The following is a 20,846-nucleotide window of genomic DNA, read 5'->3' as shown; positions in this document are numbered from 1 at the left end:
GAGTGCTTTGTGGGAAATCTTTCTGCAAGTGCTGAAATTAAGGTGTGTAATAAGTTATGGAGAACATGAGTGGGCACAGGAAAGAAATTATTTCATGTTGCTTTAGAGTTGCAGTGGAGAATAAGCTTTTAACCTCATTGCTTAGCTGAACAACTGAAATGATCATTTAACAGATTCGATTTGGGAAATGTTCTCACTGAATGAGAGGGGTCTCAGATACAGCGCAACCTTATTGACCACGTTGTGGTTAATCAAAAACCTAACTCTATTTCTTAGGATCTAACAAAAGGAAGATCTGAGAGCAAGGAGCACCCAATTGATAGCAGACGGGAAGCCTGGTTCTGTAGCTTGTTGTGGGTGGGGGACGTATCTACCAACTCTGTTGAGCTGTACTCTCCCAAGTGCATAATAATAATAATAATAATGGCATTTATTAAGCACTTATTATGTGCAAAGCCCTGTTCTAAGAGCTGGGGAGGTTACAAGGTTGATCAGGTTGTCCCACAGGGGGCTCACAGTCTTCATCCCCATTTTACAGATGAGGGAACTGAGGCACAGAGAAGTGAAGTGACTTGCCCAAAGTCACACAGCTGACAATTGGCTGAGCCGGGATTTGAACCCATAACCTCTGACTCCAAAGCCTGTGCTCTTTCCACTGAGCCACACTGCATCTCATAATACAGGGCTCTGTATGCAGTAAGTGCTCAATAAATACCACTGATAGATTGTCCAACTGCCCAGGAATTTTTTGTGCTGGTTTCAAGCCCCTAAGAGCATCTCTTCCCTTCCACCAGAAACACAGATTATTTGACAAAAGATAGCTGGTTTTTCCCAATGCTTCAGTTGCTAAATTAATTAAAATCCTTCTATCAGCGACTCACAGTTCATCAAAGTTCTCTTCGTGGCCAAATCTATTTTCCAGAATATTTTTGTGTGTGTGTGTGTGTGTTTGTGGAAGCATCATAGTGAGACAGCTCTTTCCAAAAGCCAAATTCGGGTCTGATTTGGTCTGGCGGGAGACCACGGAAGTGCTTTAAGTCATCCCCGTCCCAAGGATAACGATGTCCCCGGGGGGCTTCCCGGGATACGGACTTTGGAAGGCTCCAAACTGGTGAAGGAACACAGCAGATTCAGTGGCTGTTTTGCCTGTGCATCTGGCTCTCTGTCTGCTGGAATCTTTTCTAAGCACTGCTTCCAAATGAGGATCTTGTCCAGAGGCAGTTATATTCCTAAAGTATCCGTTTATCTTGGCCTCTAAAGACTCCAAACTCAACCTCCCTGGAGGGGGAAGAAGTTTACGAAATCTAAAGTGCCTTCTTCTCCCCTCTCCCGACCTCACCCAACCCATCCTCAGCAGGAGAAAGAAATAACTTTCCATAAGTGAAGGAAATGTTTCTCCTTCCCGTTTGGGCACAGATCCATTATAAAGCAGCCTCATGCCAGAGTTGAGCTCTGGCTAAGGAAAGCCCAGAAGGTTTTTTTGTTTTTTTTTAATTAATTAATTCATTCAATCGTATTTATTGAGTGCTTACTGTGTGCAGAGCACTGTACTAAGTGCTTGAGAAGTACAATTCGGCAACAGATAGAGACAGTCCCTACCCAACAACGGGCTCACAGTCTAGAAGGGGGAGACAGACAACAAAACAAAACACGTGGACAGGTGTCAAGTCATCAGAATAAATAGAAATAAAGCTAGATGCACATCATTAACAAAATAAATAGAATAGTAAACAGGTACAAGTAAAATAAATCGAGTAATAAACCTGTACAAATACATATACAGGTGCTGTGGGGAAGGGAAGGAGGTAGGGCGGGGGGATGGGGAGGAGGAGAGGAAAAAGAGGGCTCAGTCTGGGAAGGCCTCCTGGAGGAGGTGAATTCTTACTGTGTGCAGAGCACTGGACTAAGCGCTTCCCGCTCAGCCTCTTCCTCCGTCAGGGACTGACTGAGATCCTTTTGGTCAGTCAGTTGTACTTATTGAGCGCTTACTGTGTGCAGAGCACTGGACTAAGCACTTGGGAAGTCCAAGTTGGCAACATATAGAGATGGTCCCTACCCAACAATGGGTGATTGTTACTTCAGCTCCTTGTAGAGAGCTAGGCACAAAGTAAGCCCTTAATTAATATTATCATTATTAGGAAATTCATTCGATCGTATTTATTGAGTGCTTCCTGTGTGGAGAGCACTGTACTAAGTGTTTGATGTAGTGGAAGGGAGACTTTGTATCAGAACAAGCCAGGAATTCTCCATTTTATTCTCATATCTTCCAACGATTTCCTAACCAAATCTTGAACCACAACACCGGAGTTACCTCATGAAGAAACTCAAAAAACCCCACCCATCAGCGTTCATGGATGACAATCTTATTTGACCAATGGATTGAAAAATATCAAGCTGGAGCACTTAAAATACATCACCATCAATTTCCTTAAGTTGCAAGCCCCAGGTGAGACAGAGTATCTCGTATCTACCCCAGTGCTCGGCACATAGTAAGCACTTAAGAAATACCATGATTATTATCATCGTTGATCTTCCCAGAGCAGACAGATGGTGGACCTTTCTCCTACCTCACATTAACATCAAGTTTGTCCATCACAGGAAATAGGCATATGTAGGCTGGATTTCAGTGCCCATAGGAGATCCCTGGTCCTACAACAGAAGCACAAACAATGGTGTTAGGAAGGTCAAAGGTGTGACATGGTTCATTTTAGTAGGGACGTATTCCCACCTAACCCATCTTCTGTTCCCTTAGCTGGTCTTCTTCTTGAATAATGATAATAATAATAATAATGATAATAATAATAATAATAATAATGGCATTTGTTAAGCACTTGCTATGTGCAAAGCACTGTTCTAAGCACTGGGGAGTTTACAAGGTGATCAGATTGTCCCACGTGGGGCTCACAGTCTTAATACCCATTTTACAGATGAGGTAACTGAAGCACAGAGAAATTAAATGAATTGCCCCAAGTCACACAGCTGACAAGTGGCAGAGCGGGGATTCGAACACATGACTTCTGACTCCAAAGCCCGTGCTGTTTCCACTGAGCCACGCTGCTTCTCTTAGGTTGGACACAGTCAATGGCCGATATAGGGCTCACAGTCTTCATCCCCATTTTACAGAGGAGATAACCGAGGCACAGAGAAGTGAAGTGATTTGCCCAAGGTCACACAGCAGACAAGTGCGGCATTAGAACCCAGGTCCTTCTGACTCCTAGGCGCGTGCTTTATCCCCGGGGCCAAGTTGCTTCTCATCTTCTTCTCCATCAAACTGGGAGCCCCATGTGGGACATGGACTGTGTCTGACCTGATTACCTTGTATCTACCCTAGCGCTTAGTACAGAGCCTGGCATATAGCTATAGAAGCCATTAAGCCCAGCATTGAAGAAACCAAAACTGAAAATGAATCAGTATCATCGATGATATTTATTGAGCAGTTACTAGGTGCAGTTACTAGGTGTACTAAGAGTTTGGTGGAGTGCATACAACAAAGTTGGCAGAAACATTCCCTACTCACAACCAGTTTACAGTCTAGAGGGGGAGACAGAAATTGAGATAAATAAATAACTTGTAAACAAATACCAATCACAATTGATACTTTCTCCCCATTTTAAGAAACATTTTTGTTGAAGTGCACAGTATTCAATAACGTGCATGAAGCAAAAAGACTAACATCATCTCTATTAGATAAGCTAATATTGCCATCCCCCTACCTGCCATCATTCATTCATTCATTCATTCATTCATTCATTCGTATTTATTGAGCACTTACTGTGTGCAGAGCACTGTACTAAGCGCTTGGGAAGTCCAAGTTGGCAACATATAGAGACGGTCCCTACCCAACAGGGGGCTCACAGTCTAGAAGGGGGAGACAGACAACAAAACAAATCATATTAACAAAATAAAATAAATAGAATAAATATGTACGTGTAAAATAAATAAAAAGAGTAATAAATATGTACAAACATATATACATATATATAGGTGTTGTGGGGAGGGGAAGGAGGTAAGGCGGGGGGGATGCGGAGGGGGAGAGGAAGGAGGGGGCTCAGTCTGGGCAACATATAGAGATGATCCCAAAAGGAAAGGAAAGGAAAATAAAAGGAAAGGAAAATATACTTAGCTCTGTGGACTTTTAAATACGGTCATTGTTTGCACTAGAATTTACACTTCATCTAAATTCATGTAATCTGTTTACCATATTTCCATTCCAACTCTAGTTCATTATGTATTTATTGAGATCACTGAAAGTCGATTGTAATGCTGCATCTCTGCCAAATTAGAAGCACCCAACTCCTTAATTCCATGGAGCGCATTTTGCAGTCCATCTCCACGTGATGTTTCTCCCATCGAATCTCAGGAAGAGGAAGCAAGGTCTCTATTTGCTTTTCCTCATCACGGTTTTGCCCATTAACCACCCCCCTCTCCCAGTCCATCAATGACGTTTATTGCCTCCTATGGGAGAAGCGCTGTACTAAGCGCTAGGAAAAGTACAACATAATTGAGTTGATAGAAACAATCCCTTCTCAGAAGACTCTGGGGCCTTGGATCTGGTTGAGAGGAATGGAATTTATGTGGCAAGCCAGCTGATGGAAGAGATGACCGCAGATGATGTTATAGACATGTCTTATTGCCCATAGCCTGGTATTCAAAAGTGGTTTTTTTTTTTCACCCAGAGTTTGTTCCCTAATACTTGCTGACCCTTCACAGTCGAGGCCAGACTCAAAGCTGGAGCTGTCTAGTACAGGCACAGATTTTCCCTCAACTTCAGATCCTCTAGGCCAAGAGTAGAGGGGGAAATGGCAGAGGCGAGTGAAGCCTGGGTGATGGAAAGACCTGGGTCAATCAATCAATCAATCAATCATATTTATTGAGCGCTTAGTATGTGCAGAGCACTGTACTAAGCGCTTGGGAAGTACAAATTGGCAACATATAGAGACAGCCCCTACCCAACATTGGGCTCACAGTCTAAAAGGGGGAGACAGAGAACAAAACCAAACATACTAACAAAATAAATAAATAGAATAGATATGTACAAGTAAAGTACAAGTAAAATAAATAAATAAATAAATAGAGTAATAAATATGTACAAACATATATACATATATATAGGATATACATATATACAGGATATACATACATACAGGTCCTAATACTGGCTCTGCCGCTTGTCTGCTGTGTGACCTTGGGCAAGGCACTTCACTTCTCTGTGCCTCAGTTACCTCATCTGCAAAATGGGCATTAAGATGGTGAGCCCCTAGTGGGATGTAGACTTTGCCCAACCTGATTATTTTATATCTACCCCAGTGCTTAGAACAGTGCTTGACACATAGTAAGCACTTAATGAGTACCATAAAAAAGTCACTTCACTTCTCTGTGCCTCAGTTACCTCATCTGGAGAACCAAGATTTAGGAGAGGATGCATGGATTGGTAATTGAAGCAATGGACGGGTGAGGGAAAGAAGTGGGTGTGATGAGTCACAGAAAGTGGAATCAGGGTGTCAGAGGTTGGGGAGAAGGAGGTGGGAGACTACTTGAGCTTGTGACACTGAGAGCTCACCTCCTCCAGGAGGCCTTCCCAGACTGAGCCCCTTTTTCCTCTCCTCCTCCCCATCCCCCCTGCCCTGCCTCCTTCCTCTCCCCACAGCACCTGTATATATATTTGTACAGATTTATTACTCTATTTATTTTACTTGAACATATTTACTAATCTATTTATTTTGTTGATGATATGCACCTAGCTTTACTTCTATTTATTCTGATGACTTGACACCTGTCCACATGTTTTGTTTTGTTGTCTGTCTCCCCCTTCTAGACTGTGAGCCCGTTGTTGGGTAGGAACTGTCTCTATATGTTTCCAACTTGTACTTCCCAAGTGCTTACTGCAGTGCTCTGCACACAGTAAGCGCTCAATAAATACAATTGAATGAGTGAATGAATGAAACGTGGGGACAGGAGGAGGGGGCATGAGCCTGGGTTGGAAATTGAATGAGTTTTCACTCATTCATTCAGTATTTATTGAGCGCTTACTGTGCGCAGAGCACTGTACTAAGCACTTGGAAACTACAATTCGGCAACAAATAGAGACAATCCCTACCCGACAACGGGCTCACAGTCTGGAAGTGGGGAGGCTGTAGCCTGCTGTTTCTAGACTGTGAGCCCACTGTTGGGTAGGGACCGTCTCTATATGTTGCCAACTTGTACTTCCCAAGCGCTTAGTACAGTGCTCTGCACACAGTAAGTGCTCAATAAATACGATTGAATGAATGAATGAATGAGACAGACAACAAAACGAAACAAGTAGGCATCAATAGCATCTATTTAAATAGGTGGAATTATAGATATATGCACATCATTAATACAATAAAAAGAATAATACATTTGTACATATATTCACAGGTGCTGTGGGGTGGGGGAGTAGAGCAGAGGGAGGGAGTCGGGGCGATGGGGAGGGGAGAAAGAGTGGAGAAAAAGGAGGGCTCAGTCTGGGAAGGCCTCCTGGAGGTGGTGAGGTTTCAGTAGGGCTTTGAAGGGGGAAAGTGTGCTAGTTTGGTGAATTTGAGAAGGGAGGGCATTCCAGGCCAGAAGTAGGACGTGGGCCAGGGTCGACGGTGGGACAGATGAGAAGGAGGCCCAGTGAGGAGGTTAGCGGCGGCAGAGGAGCGGAGGGTGCGGGCTGGGCTGGAGAAGGAAGGGAGGGAGGTGAGGTAGGAGGAGGCGAGGTGATGGAAAGCTGTGAAGCCAATAGTGAGGAGTTTTTGCTTGATATTTAGGGTCACTGATAGTCCTTGATGGTTCTTGTCCTGCCTGAGAGAATGGCTTTCTAAAAAAACAGTCCATAACTGAGGACGTAAACTCCTTGTGATCATTCTCCCCCTTTTATTCCTGTGCCATCATTTACTTTTCTGAACTTTAGAGTTATTTGGGAATCCCCATGGTCTCTCTGGAGTTATAGATTTATCCTTCCTTGGCAGTCTGCCTCCTGGAAGTTCCACCCACTGGTTTGGAAGGAACGTTTACTCAAGATCACACTAGTCCTCCCGGGATATCTGGAAACCCCGGGGGTAGATCCAGCGTAAACCTGGGTGGGTCGAGTCTGGCTCTGAGCTCCAGGAGAGCAGCCCGGTGAGCAGAATCCAGGGGGCTTTTTTAAATTTTTAACAGTACTTGTTAGGCGCTCACTATGTATGAAGCATTGTCCTAAAAGCTGGGCTAGATATGTTAATCAGGCTGGATGCAGTCCCTGTTCCACATGGGTTCACAGTCTAAGTAGGAGGTAGAACAAGTATGGAAACCCCATCTTGTAGTTGAGGAAACTGAGGCACAGGGAAATGAAGTGACTTGCCCAAGGGGACACAGCAGACAAGTGATGGAGCCGGGATTAGAACCCAGATCCTTTGGCTCCGAGGCCCGGGCTCTAACCAATATGCCACACTGCTTCCCAGACCACAGAGCATCCACCCTACAACCAACCCTTTCCCTGGGATTTCTCCAGAAGCCTTTTTGAGGTATATGCCCCCCTCCATTCACTCAACCGTCCCCTCAAAGAATCTCACTGCTCGCCTCTGGCCTGCGATACTTTGCTCACGGAGCCGATTCCATGTGCAGTTCTCCCCCTCTCCAAAGTGTTCGGAATGAATAATTAATGGAAGCTGTGGGAGAGGGAAGAGGTTTACAACTCTTATCAATCATAGCAGCTAAAGCTCTCACTAGGTAACAATCAAAGATAGTGTTGTTATATTGCTTCTTTAACTCCCTGTCTCCTTTCAAAATCACCACCTGGCCTATAAAAAGTGTTCTTGAAAGGTGATTTCTGGACTCGTTCCTAGACTTCTACAGACTGGTTTTGTCTTTACTTCCTACCCAACTCTTCATCAGATAGCCTTTTAATTTTCTTTTAACCTAGAGGTGTTCTTGCCTAGTCTCTAACAGTTCTCTCACTCAAAACACAAATCTCTACAGAGCTCAGGAAGTATCTCCTTCACAAGCCTCTGCTCTTTTGTGGCATAAGATCATATGCCACATATAAGAGAAGGAGCGTGGCTCAGTGGAAAGAGCCTGGGCTTTGGAGTCAGAGGTCATGGGTTCAAATCCCAGCTCCGCCATTTGTCAGCTGTGTGACTTTGGGCAAGTCACTTCACTTCTCTGGGCCTCAGTTACCTCATCTGTAAAATGGGGGCGAAGACTGTGAGCCCCCTGTGGGATAACCTGATCAACTTGTAACCTCCCCAGTGCTTAGAACAGTGCTTTGCACATAGTAAGTGGTTAACAAATGCCATTATTATTATCATTATGGCAGAACAGCCATAAAGACTCATGAACTCCCCCCACCCCACATCATTTGGCTCTAAGGATCATACTTAGGTCAAGGGATAAAAATTATTCAAATCATTCTCAGTTGGGCAAAATAAAAGGGAAATGTAAAATCAGGCTGGTTATCCTCTTTTATTACACCCATTTAGAGTACTTTCACTGAAGTAATTTCATTTTCTGATGACAGGATTCGAAAATCCAAAAGCCTTAATGATCACTTTAGCACATTTTTTAACTTCCAAATGTCAGTCGACAAGAATTTGCCGAGAGCCAGTGATAGGCCCAGCCTCCAACCTGATGAGAATCCACCCTTCAAGTCAAGCACTCAAGCTGTAACTTTCTGTTCCTTTGCTCCTCGATTCAAAATCCTTAGAAATGCTACTTTTGAACAGTGTTAAAGGTTAACACAATGTGGGTGTCTTTCTATACTGAAAGAGGTCTGATCATAGATATCCCCTGAGAGTGCCATAAAGCTGTTGGAATGAAAATCCCATTTTGCTCACTTCAGTTCTGCCCTTATTTCCTCAAGGCCGAAGAGCATTTTTAGGTGTGGTTGGACTTTTGGTTACCTAAAGCAGGGCAAGAAGGTGGCAAAGATAACGCGGGCTCCCCTTCAGGTACTCTGGAAGGGAACTGACCTCGGGAGAGCCTTTTCCGCATCTTAATCAGTCCGTCAGTCATATTTATTGAGCATTTACTGTGTGCAGAACATGGTACTAAGCTCTTGGAGAGAGCAATACAGCAACAAACAGATATATTCCCTGCCCACAACGAGATTAAAACCTAGATGGGGAGAATGGTCTATGGGGCAGCTCCATGTCTCCCTGTAATCACCCTGTGACCCCAGATCAGGCCTGAGGAACAAGTAGAATGCATCCCAGCCCTGTAGCTTCTCATTAAGAAGCTTCTCACTCTCATTCTCACTCTCACTCTCATTAGCTTCTCACTCTCCACTGGTTCCTTCCCCTCTGCCTTCAAACATGCCCATGTCTCTCCCATCCTAAAAAAACCCTCTCTTGACCCCACCTCACCTTCTAGTTATCGTCCCATATCCCTCCTACCATTCCTTTCCAAACTCCTTGAACGAGTTGTCTACACGCGCTGCCTAGAATTCCTCAACAACAACTCTCTCCTCGACCCCCTCCAGTCTGGCTTCCGTCCCCTTCATTCCACGGAAACTGCGCTCTCAAAGGTCACCAATGACCTCCTGCTTGCCAAATCCAACGGCTCATACTCTGTCTTAATCCTCCTCGACCTCTCAGCTTCCTTTGACACTGTGGACCACCCCCTTCTCCTCAACACTTTATCTGACCTTGGCTTCACAGACTCCGTCCTCTCCTGGTTCTCCTCTTACCTCTCCGGTCGTTCTTTCTCAGTCTCTTTTGCAGGCTCCTCCTCCCCCTCCCATCCTCTTACTGTGGGGGTTCCCCAAGGTTCAGTGCTTGGTCCTCTTCTGTTCTCAATATACACTCACTCCCTTGGTGACCTCATTCGCTCCCACGGCTTCAACTATCATCTCTATGCTGATGACACCCAGATCTACATCTCTGCCCCTGCTCTCTCCCCCTCCCTCCAGGCTCGCATCTCCTCCTGCCTTCAGGACATCTCCATCTGGATGTCCGCCCGCCACCTAAAGCTCAACATGTCGAAGACTGAGCTCCTTGTCTTCCCTCCCAAACCTTGTCCTCTCCCTGACTTTCCCATCTCCGTTGACGGCACTACCATCCTTCCCGTCTCACAAGCCCGCAACCTTGGTGTCATCCTCGACTCCGCTCTCTCATTCACCCCTCACATCCAAGCCGTCACCAAAACCTGCCGGTCTCAGCTCCGCAACATTGCCAAGATCCGCCCTTTCCTCTCCATCCAAACCGCTACCCTGCTAATTCAAGCTCTCATCCTATCCCGTCTGGACTACTGCACTAGCCTTCTCTCTGATCTCCCATCCTCGTGTCTCTCTCCACTTCAATCCATACTTCACGCTGCTGCCCGGATTATCTTTGTCCAGAAACGCTCTGGACATATTACTCCCCTCCTCAAAAACCTCCAATGGCTACCGATCAATCTGCGCATCAGGCAGAAACTCCTCACCCTGGGCTTCAAGGCTGTCCATCCCCTCGCCCCCTCCTACCTCACCTCCCTTCTCTCCTTCTACTGCCCAGCCCGCACCCTCCGCTCCTCCACCACTAATCTCCTCACTGTACCTCTCTCTCGCCTGTCCCGCCATCGACCCCCGGCCCACGTCATCCCCCGGGCCTGGAATGCCCTCCCTCTGCCCATCCACCAAGCTAGCTCTCTTCCTCCCTTCAAGGCCCTGCTGAGAGCTCACCTCCTCCAGGAGGCCTTCCCAGACTGAGCCCCTTCTTTCCTCTCCCCCTCGTCCCCCTCTCCATCCCCCCGTCTTACCTCCTTCCCTTCCCCACAGCACCTGTATATATGTATATATGGTTGTACATATTTATTACTCTATTTATTTATTCATTTATTTATTTTACTTGTACATTTCTATCCTACTTATTTTATTTTGTTGGTATGTTTGGTTCTGTTCTCTGTCTCCCCCTTTTAGACTGTGAGCCCACTGTTGGGTAGGGACTGTCTCTATGTGATGCCAATTTGTACTTCCCAAGCGCTTAGTACAGTGCTCTGCACATAGTAAGCGCTCAATAAATACGATTGATTGATTGATTGATTGATTAAGAGGGGGGTTTCCTTCCTTCCTTCATTCATTCATTCAATCATATTTATTGAGCGCTTACTGCATGCAGAGCACTGTACTAAGCTCTTGGGAAGTACAAGTTGGCAACATATAGAGATGGTCCCTACCCAACAGTGGGCTCACAGTCTAGAGTTTAAGCTGGATTGTTCATCTCTACATCTTCCTAGGACTGCTTAGTGGACTGGAGCCTCCTCGGGTCTCAGAGTCAACGTACCTCCTGGGTGATCCCTAAATTTGGAGCCGACATGGTCCCTGATTTGGTCCAAATCAGGGTCATCCCCACCTCTCTTCCCACAGGGAAGTCTAAATGTTCCTGCCCCTCCAGCATCCACTGATTTTTGTTTCCCTCTCACATCCATCGGCAGCTGCTTTCTTTTCTGCGTCACCCTTGCTCTAGGATTTGCACCCTTTATTCACCCCTCCCTCAGCCTCAGTACATATCCGTAATTTATTTATCTCTATGCGTGTCTATCCCCCTATAGACTGTAAGGTCCTTGTGGGCAGGAAACATGTCAACCAACTCTGTTATATTGCAGTTTCCCAAATGCTTAGTACAGTGTAAGTGCTCAATAAATACGATTGCTTGATAGATTGTTTTCTGTACCATTCAATCGATAGGGTACTCTTCTTTCAGGCCATGTACACCTTTCCCCCCTGCAACTCAGAGCACAGAGAAAATGAATTTTCTTATCTACAAATATACCAGCTTCAAACACACTTGAGCCCTTTACAAAGGTTTCAGACACCTTGGTTCATCAAAAAATCTGAAACTGCAGAATCTCGCTAATACGGAAAACATAAATTGTTCTTAGCAGTTTGGCACAGAGTTGGACTGTTTACTCAGCGGTTTACTGTGAGCTGTCTGGACACCACCTGACTCTCGGACAACAGCAGTGTGCTTGGAAACTCTCTAGTCAAGTTTGGCAAGGAAGTTGCAAGGAAGATGAGTGAAAAACGAAATGACCCAGGGAGGAAAGGGACTGGTTTGCCTGAATTTGTCAGCGACTACTGGGGCTTTCCGGGAGGAGTATGCCCACTCAGCCTGGAGTGGAAGCGGTGATCCAGTGGCGAAACCACCTTCCACTGACTCTCCCAGCTTGCCGTTCTCTGATTAATCTATCAAGCAAGTAGTCAATCAATGATATTTTTTGTTGTATTGCACTTTCCCAAACAATTAGCACAATGCTCTGCCCACAGTAGAACAATAGGTGCATAATAAATTCCTTTGATCGATTGAGCACTTACTGTGTGCAGAGCACTGTACTAAGTACTTGGGAATGTACAATATAATGATAATGATGGCATTTGTTAAGCGCTTACTTTGTGAAAAGCACTGTTCTAAGCACTGGGGAGGATACAAGGTGATCAGGTTGTCCCACGTGGAGCTCACAGTCTTAATCCCCATTTTACAGATGAGGTCACTGAGGCACAGGGAAGTTAAGTGACTAGCCCAAAGTCACACAGCTGACAAGCGGCGGAGCTGGGATTAGAACCCGTGACCTCTGACTCCCAAGCCTGTGCACTTTCCACTGAGCCACGCTGCTTCCCTGTGCTAGAGTTGGTAGACATGATCCCTGCCCAGGAGGATCTTACAGTCTAGATGGGGAAAAAGACATCAGAAGAAATTACAGATAGGGGAAATGGCAGATTGCAAGGCTATACACATAATGGTTGTGGGGGCTGGGGGTGTGGTGAATATCAAGTGCTTAATAATAATAATAATAGTATTTGTTAAGCAGTTACTATGTGCCAGGCACTGCGCTGGGATGGGTACAAGCAAATTGAGTTAGACACAGTCCTTGTCCCGTGTGGTAGCCACATAGGCTCTCACAGTCTCCATCCCCATTTTACAGATGAGGTAACTGAGGCCCAGAGAAGTGAAGTGACTTGCCCAAGTTCACACAGTAGATAAATGTCGGAGCCGGAATTACAGCCCATGACCTTCTGATTCCCAAGCCCATGCTCTATCCACTACACCATGCTGCTTAAGGGGTACAGGTCTCACCAATCGGTCAGTGGTATTTATTAAGCACGTACTATGTGCGGAGCACTGTACTGGACACTTGGGAGAGTACAATGCAACAGAGTTAGCAGACACGCTCCCTTCCCATACCTAGTTTATAGTTTAGAGGGCCTAACTTGCCCGGGCTAGACTCCAGCAACTATTCATTGATTGGCACAGGAGTTTTGACCTGCTCCATTTCCGAACTGGGCCCTATCATCCCCTCCTTAGGCCACCTGAGGGTCTACTGCTCCCAAATCTGATCTATTCCTGCCCAACCACTTAGAACAGTGCTCTGCACATAGTAAGCACTCAATAAATATGATTGAATGAATGAATGCCGGCCTTGTACCCCGCCAGAAGAAGATTTCCACGTGTGATTAGGTTTATCTTATTTCTGCTTAACATCAACAGAGGTATAAAATGGGACAGGAATAGAGGAATTTCCTTTTGGGTTTTTTTGTGATTTTTACCCTTTTCCCAAACAAAAGCCTGAAAGGTGAAAGTATAAAAAGCGCTCTGCAAGTCTTCACTGGTCACTTAGTTAGTAGTCTTGCATGGGTAGAGTCAAATCTCCATCAATCAATGGTATTTACTGAGTGCTTACTTTTTGCAGAACACAGAACTATGAATTGCCTTTTACGTTCTGTTCAAGTGTATGATTTGCTTAGTACTGTGCTCTGCTCACAGTAAGCAATCAATAAATGCCACTGGTTGATTTGTTAACATATATTTAACTAATAATAATAATAATAGCATTTATTCAGCACTTACTATGTGCAAATCACTGTTCTAAGTGCTGGGGAGGTTATAAGGTGATGAGTTTGTCCCACAGTCTTAATCCCCACTTTACAGATGAGGTAACTGAGGCACAGAGAAGTTAAGTGACTTGCCCCAAGTCACACAGCTGACAATTGGCAGAGCCGGGATTTGTACCCATGACCTCTGACTCCAAAGCCCGTGCTCTTTCCACTGAGCCACACTGCTTCTCTAAGCAGGTATTTCCTGAGTGCTTACTATGTGCAGAACACTGAACTATGAACTGCCTTTTACGTTCTGTTCAATTGTATGATTTGCTTAGTACTGTGCTCTGCTCACAGTAAGCACTCAACAAATGCCACTGGTTGATTCGTTAACATATATTTAAACGGATCGGAGGAACCCAACTCTTGAAAGATTCACACAGAATTTTCTCTTGGACTTGGGGAAAATGTTCTATCTCCCCTTATCCCCTTCTTTCCTGGGTGTAGGAGGTTTCACTTGTTTATTTCTTGGCCAGCGTAAATCAGCCAGGTAATGCAAGCCTCACCAAATATGTGCGTATGAGTCGAGCATTTTCAAGGCTAGAGTGATATGATAATAATAATAATGATAATGATAATTGTGGTATTTGTTGACTGGTACAGAACTCTCAAAAGGAAATGGTTAGAATCTATACTGAATGTTGGCTGACTGAAAACGTAGCTTGAAGTTTTGGGTGTTGGTATTTTTCTGTACAATAGCCCCAGGAGAAGAGCCTGAACATTTTATCCAATCTTCTTTATTTGCCAATCCAAAATGTGTCATACATGTCTGTAAAAGACTCAAAATGCAAGTTTTACCAGGATGGCAAGATGACATTTGAGGTGAGAATTCATCTCTGAACCTTTAGCTGCTCATAAAAAGCATCTAGGCGTTACGTCTCACTAAGTGGAAATATACTGTAAAATGCCAGTATGGTTGTCACTGTGACACCAGTCTCAGTCAGCCAGTCAGTGAATTGTATTTATTGAGTGTTTACTATGTGCAGAGCACTGTACTAAGCACCTGTGGGAGTACATTTAGGTATTCATTTATTTACATTAATGTCTGTCTCCCCCTCTAGACTGTGAGCTCACTGTGGGCACGAATGGGTCTGTTTGTTGTTATATTGTACTCTCCCAAGCGCTCAGTACGGTGCTCTGCACACCGTAAGCGCACAATAAATGCAACTGAAAGAATGAATGAATACAATATAACAATATGACACATTCCCTGCCCACGATGAGCTCGAGGTAGGGTTTGCCTAGAATCAATCAATCAATCAATCGTATTTATTGAGCGCTGAAGCCGCGTGGCATAGTGGATACAGCACAGGCCTTGGTGTCAGAAGGTCATGGGTTCTAATCCCGGCTCCACCACTTGTCTGCCGTGTGACCTTGGGCAAATCACTTCACTTCTCTGGGCCTCAGTTTCCTCATCTATAAAATGAGGATTGAAACTGTGAGGCCCACATAGGACAGGGACTATGTCCAACCTGATTTGCTTGTACCCACCCCAGTGTTTAGTACAGGGCTTGGCATGTAGTTAAGCCCCTAACAAATACCACAATTATTATTATTATTATTTTTAGAAGGCAGCCATCAGCATTTTTAATTTACGCGCGCGCACACACACACACAAAGCCTTCCCAAAAAAGCACTGTTTTTCACCTCTGAACAAGATAGAAAGCCGAATGTTAGATCTTTTAAAAGTGTGAACCAAATGACCTCTAAGTGATCCAGTTTCTACGAACTTTGAATAGCTCCAGACCACCTCGATAAATTCATCATCCTCACCATCATCAACAATGGTAACTATTGCTCTGCACAGAGTAAGCGCTCAATAAATACGAATGAATGAATGAATGAACTATTGAGCCCCAACTGTGTGCACAGCACTGTACTACGCACTTGGGAGAGTGCACTACAACAGAGTTGGGAGACACGTTCCTAGATTTCAGCCACGATCTAGGCCAGGGGACAGAAGGGTAGTCCCAGGCGGTCGGTCATTTATCGGGCTCCATGGCCCTGGTGAAGTGAGCCCTGCTGGCTTCCTGTCTTATTCAACCTGACACGTTGTTTGAAATGAGAGTCTTCAAAATCAGTTGGGAATTTAGTGTGGGCCAAAGGCCTGAATACACTTATGTGTGAGACTCCTGCAGAGGGTTATACTAATTTCATCTGCTCTGAGGTAGGACTTTGGGAAATCAGCCTACACAACAAGTTTCAGGCAATTCTGTCCTCCTGCCAAAATCCCATATACACATCAATTTCTGCTTTTGTGGATCCCATAAGTGAGATCTCTGATTTGTTCTATAGCTCTCCCCAATAAAGAGAGTTTACCCACTATCGCTAACACTGGCTGATGTTGCCCAAAGAAATTTCTACAGTGACCAAGTATGCCTGTTCAGACTGTCCATTTGAAAATAATAATAATGATAAAAATTGTGGTATTTATTAAGCCCTTACTATGGGCCAGGCACTGTACTGTTCATTGTTGTGTTGTACTTTCGCAAGCACTTAGTACCGTTCTCTGCACACAGTAAACGCTCAGTAAGTATGATTGAATGAATGAATGCACTAAGCACTGGTGTGGATACAAGCAAATTGGGTTGGACGCGGTTTCTGTCCCACATGGGGCTCACAGTCTTAATCCCCATTTTACAGATGACGTAACTGAAGCACAGAAATTCATTCATTCATTCAATCGTATTCATTGAGCACTTACTGTACTAAGCACTTGGGAAGTACAAGTTGGCGACATATAGAGTCCCTACCCAACAGCGGGCTCACAGTCTAGAAGGGGGAGACGGACAACAAAGCAAAACTTGTGGTGAGGTGTCAAGTCATCAGAATAAATAGAAGTAAAGCTAGATGCACATCATTGACAAAATAAAGAGAATAGTAAATATGTACAAGTAAAATAAATGGAGTAATAAATCTGTACAAACACATATACAAGTGCTGTGGGGAGGGGAAGGAGGTAGGGCAGGTGGGATGGGGAGGAGGAGAAGAAAAAGGGGCTCAGTTTGGGAAGGCCTCCTGGAGGAGGTGAGCTCTCAGTAGGGCTTTGAAGGGAGGAAGAGAGCTAGCTTGGCAGATGTGTGGAGGGAGGGCATTCTGGGCCAGGGGGAGGACGTGGGCCAGGGGTCGATGGCGGGACGGGCGAGAACGAGGCCCAGTGAGGAGGTTAGCGGCAGAAGAGCGGAGGGTGCGGGGTGGTACCTCATCTGTAAAATGGGGGTGAAGACTGTGATCCCCCTGTGGGACAACCTGATCACCTTGTATCCCCCCAGCGCTTACAACAGTGCTTTACACATAGTAAGCGTGATTAGTACAGTGCTCTGCACACAGTAAACACCCAATAAATATGAATGAATGAATGGGCTTTAGAAGGAGAGAAGGGAGGTGAGGTAGGAGGGGGCGAGGGGATGGACAGCCTTGAAGCCGAGAGTGGAGTTTTTGCTTGATGCGTAGGTTGACTGGTAGCCACTGGAGAAATCTGAAGTGACTTGCCCAAGGCCACACAACAGACAGGTAGCAGAGCCGGGATTAGAACTCATGACCTTCTGACTCCCAGGCCTATCTGTTCATCACTCTATTTCCCCTGAACCTTTTTTTTTAATGGCATTTGTTAAATGCTTATTATTTGCCAGACACTGTACTAAGCACTGGGGTAGATACAAGCTAGTCAACATGGAGCTCAAAGTTTTAATCCCCATTTTACAGGTGAGGTAACTGAGTCACTGAAAAGTTAATAATAATAATAATAATAATAGCATTTATTAAGTGCTTACTATGTGCAAAGCACTGTTCTAAGCGCTGGACTGATCTAAGTCCCTTGCCCAAGGCCACACAGCAAACAAGTGGCAGAACTGGGATTAGAATTCAGGTTCTAATGACGGCCAGGTGTATCCTCTTTCCACTAGACTAGGCTGCTTCTCAAACTTTAAAGGTAGTTAAAAGTGAAGCAGTCAGACAGTCCCTGTCCCACAAAGGGCTCATGGTCTCAATCCCCATTTTCCAGATGAGGGAACTGAGGCACAGAGAAGTGAAGTGACTTGCCCACGGTCACACGGCAGACAAGCGGCGGAGCCGGAATTGGAACCCGGGTCCTTCCGACTCCTAGGCCCGGGCTCTATCCACTAGGCCGCATTGCTTCAAACCCGGGGCTGACAGCCTGAGCAGAGGAGAGAAGAGGCATTGAATCTCCATATTACAGATTTTTACAGATTCATACGGAACTCTCTTAAAAGCTTGTTCATCATCGTCATCAATCGTATTTATTGAGCGCTTACTATGTGCAGAGCACTGTACTAAGCGCTTGGGAAGTACAAATTGGCAACATATAGAGACAGTCCCTACCCAACAGTGGGCTCACAGTCTAAAAGGGGGAGACAGAGAACAAAACCAAACATACTAACAAAATAAAATAAATAGAATAGATATGTACAAATAAAATAAATAAATAAATAAATAAATAGAGTAATAAATATGTACAAACATATATACATATATACAGGTGCTGTGGGGAAGGGAAGGAGGTAAGATGGGGGGGATGGAGAGGGGGACGAGGGGGAGAGGAAGGAAGGGGCTCAGTCTGGGAAGGCCTCCTTGTTCTGAGTCCTCTCAAAAGGCTTCAAACTTGCTTCCCTCTAATAGTAAACCTGAAAGAGGAAAAGGTCCAGAGCAGTCACTGCCTTCTTTTTCTTGATTCCCAGAAACGACCCAGCAAAATCTATCAGCCTGACAAGCAAGGCTCAGCAGGGCAGTATAATAAACAAGATGTAATAGATACCTAGACGCCGGCAATGGCTCTACCAACCCCCAGAGCAATCCTCCAGAGAGCGGTTGATTAAAGCGAGTCCCTGCCACAGTCTGAATCTAATTTCCTTCCAACCTACACAAATCCTACATAGATTCGACGCCTATTGTTTCCAGGTTACTAGCAGTAGATGTGTGGAAGTAAAGCTGCTGAAAATTTAAACCTACATATCTTTAATGAGTGTAAAACTGCCTCTGGAAATCCACAAACAGAGAGCCTCTCAGAAAGTTCACGGTTACCCTAGGACCCAGGAAAACAGAGTCGGAAAAGTTTATCGGGTTCCAGAGGTCCGAAAGCATAAATCATTCGTATTTAACTGAGTGCTTACTGTGTGCCAAGTGCTGTACTAATCTCTTGGGAGAGTACTGTATAAGACACGTTCCCTGCTCACAAGGAGACATCTTGGTCATACAGAAAGGGAAAAAAACCCATCATAACAGAAAGGTGTGTGCTCTCTTCAGCTGGATGCTGAAGTGATTTTTTTTTAATGGTATTTGTTAAGAATTTACTATATGCCAAGCACTGTACTAAGCACTGGGGTAGATAAAGCTAATCAGGTTGGACACAGTCCATGCCCCATGTGGGGTTCACAGTCTTCAGCCTCCTTTTACTGATGAGGTAATTAAGGCCCAAAGAAGTTAAATAATAATAATGATAGCATTTATTAAGTGCCTACTATGTGCAGAGCACTGTTCTAAGCTCTGGGGAGGTTACACCGTGATCAGGTTGTCCCATGGGGGGCTCACAGTCTTCATCCCCATTTTCCAGATGAGGTAACTGAGGCGCAGAGAAGTGAAGTGGCTTGCCCAAAGTCACACAGCTGACAAGTGGGGGGAGCCGGGATTTGAACCCATGACCTCTGACTCCAAAGCCTAGGCTCTTTCCACTGAGCCACGATGACTTGCCCAAGGTCACATAGAAGACAAGCGACTGAGCCAGGATTAGAATCCAGGTCCTTTTAAGTCCCAGACCTGTGCTCAATCCACTAGGCCATGGTACTTCTCCTCACTTGAAATCTGAGCCATAAAGGAAGCCTGAAATGGTTTTAATAATAATAATAATAATAATAATAATAATAATGGTATTTTAAGCGCTTACTATGTGCAAAGCACTGTTCTAAGTGCTGGGGGAGACACAAGGTAATCAGGCTGTCCCATGTGGGGCTCACAGTCTTAATCCCCATTTTACAGATGAAGTAACTGAGGCACAGAGAAGTTAATAATAATAATGATGGCATTTGTTAAGCGCTTACTATGTACCAAGCACTGTTCTAAGCGCTGGGGTCGATACAAGGAGATCAGGTTGTCCCATGTGGGCTCACAGTCTTTAATCCCCATTTTACAGATGAGGTAACTGAGGCACAGAGAAGTTAAATAACTTGCCCAAAGTCACACAGCAGACAAGTGGCAGAGTCATCAATCATCATCAATCATATCTATTGAGCACTTACTGTGTGTAGAGCACTGTACTAAGCACTTGGGAAGTACAAGTTGGCAACATATAGAGACAGTCCCTACCCAATAGTGGGCTCCAGAGTCGGGATTAGAACCCATGACCTCTGACTCCAAAGCCCCTGCTCTTTCTACTGCATTGGATTGAGGGTTGGATTTCCTGATTTTTTATGGAGATGGAATGTGTGGAGCGTGGTACTCCTTGCTACAGTCAAATGAACTTGGGGGTGTGAGGGGATGCCTTATTAGTATTCCTGAAAGCCTTTTTCCACTGTCTTATTTAGTTTTCCATTGAAAAGAACATTGAAACTGCTAAAAATAAATGCAAAGTGGGGTAATTATACCGGGAAAGCACTGGGTTAAATCCAGACTGTGGGGTCTGGTCAATGTGATTTCCAACGCATTTTACACGGGTGCAATCAATCAAACAATCCATCAGTGGTATTTATTGAGCACTTACTATGTGCAGAGCACTGTACTAAGCACTTGCACGAGAGAGTAGCATGCTATAGACCTGGGTTCTAATCTGCCGCTTGTCTGCTGCGAGACCCTGGACAAGACACTTACCCTTTCTTCGCCTCAGTTCCCTCAACTGTAAAATGAGGATTAAAACTGTAAGCCCCATGTGGGACACGAGCTGAATAATAATAATAATGGCATTTATTAAGCGCTTACTAGGTGCAAAGCACTGTTCTAAGCGCTGGGGAGGTTGCAAGGTGATCAGGTTGTCCCACAGAGGGCTCACAGTCTTAATCCCCATTTT

At 44.9% G+C, this 20,846-nt stretch overlaps 1 protein-coding gene across 2 annotated transcripts in view; it reads right to left on the bottom strand.

The window, feature by feature from the left end:
- Positions 1 to 20,846, bottom strand: part of HTR4 (5-hydroxytryptamine receptor 4) — a 384,896-nt gene that overhangs the window by 242,908 nt on the left and 121,142 nt on the right. For both annotated transcript variants that reach the window (XM_038772232.1, XM_038772233.1), the window contains exon 2: positions 2,568 to 2,649. In XM_038772232.1, coding sequence (XP_038628160.1) covers positions 2,568 to 2,593 — 26 coding nt within the window. In that variant the 5' untranslated portion in view covers positions 2,594 to 2,649. The remainder of the gene's footprint in view (positions 1 to 2,567; positions 2,650 to 20,846) is intronic.

The sequence above is a fragment of the Tachyglossus aculeatus genome, chromosome X1, assembly GCF_015852505.1.
Source record: "Tachyglossus aculeatus isolate mTacAcu1 chromosome X1, mTacAcu1.pri, whole genome shotgun sequence".
Lineage (NCBI taxonomy): Eukaryota > Metazoa > Chordata > Mammalia > Monotremata > Tachyglossidae > Tachyglossus > Tachyglossus aculeatus.
Note: the sequence above shows the minus strand (reverse complement) of the source record. Positions and strands in the feature narration are given on the sequence as shown.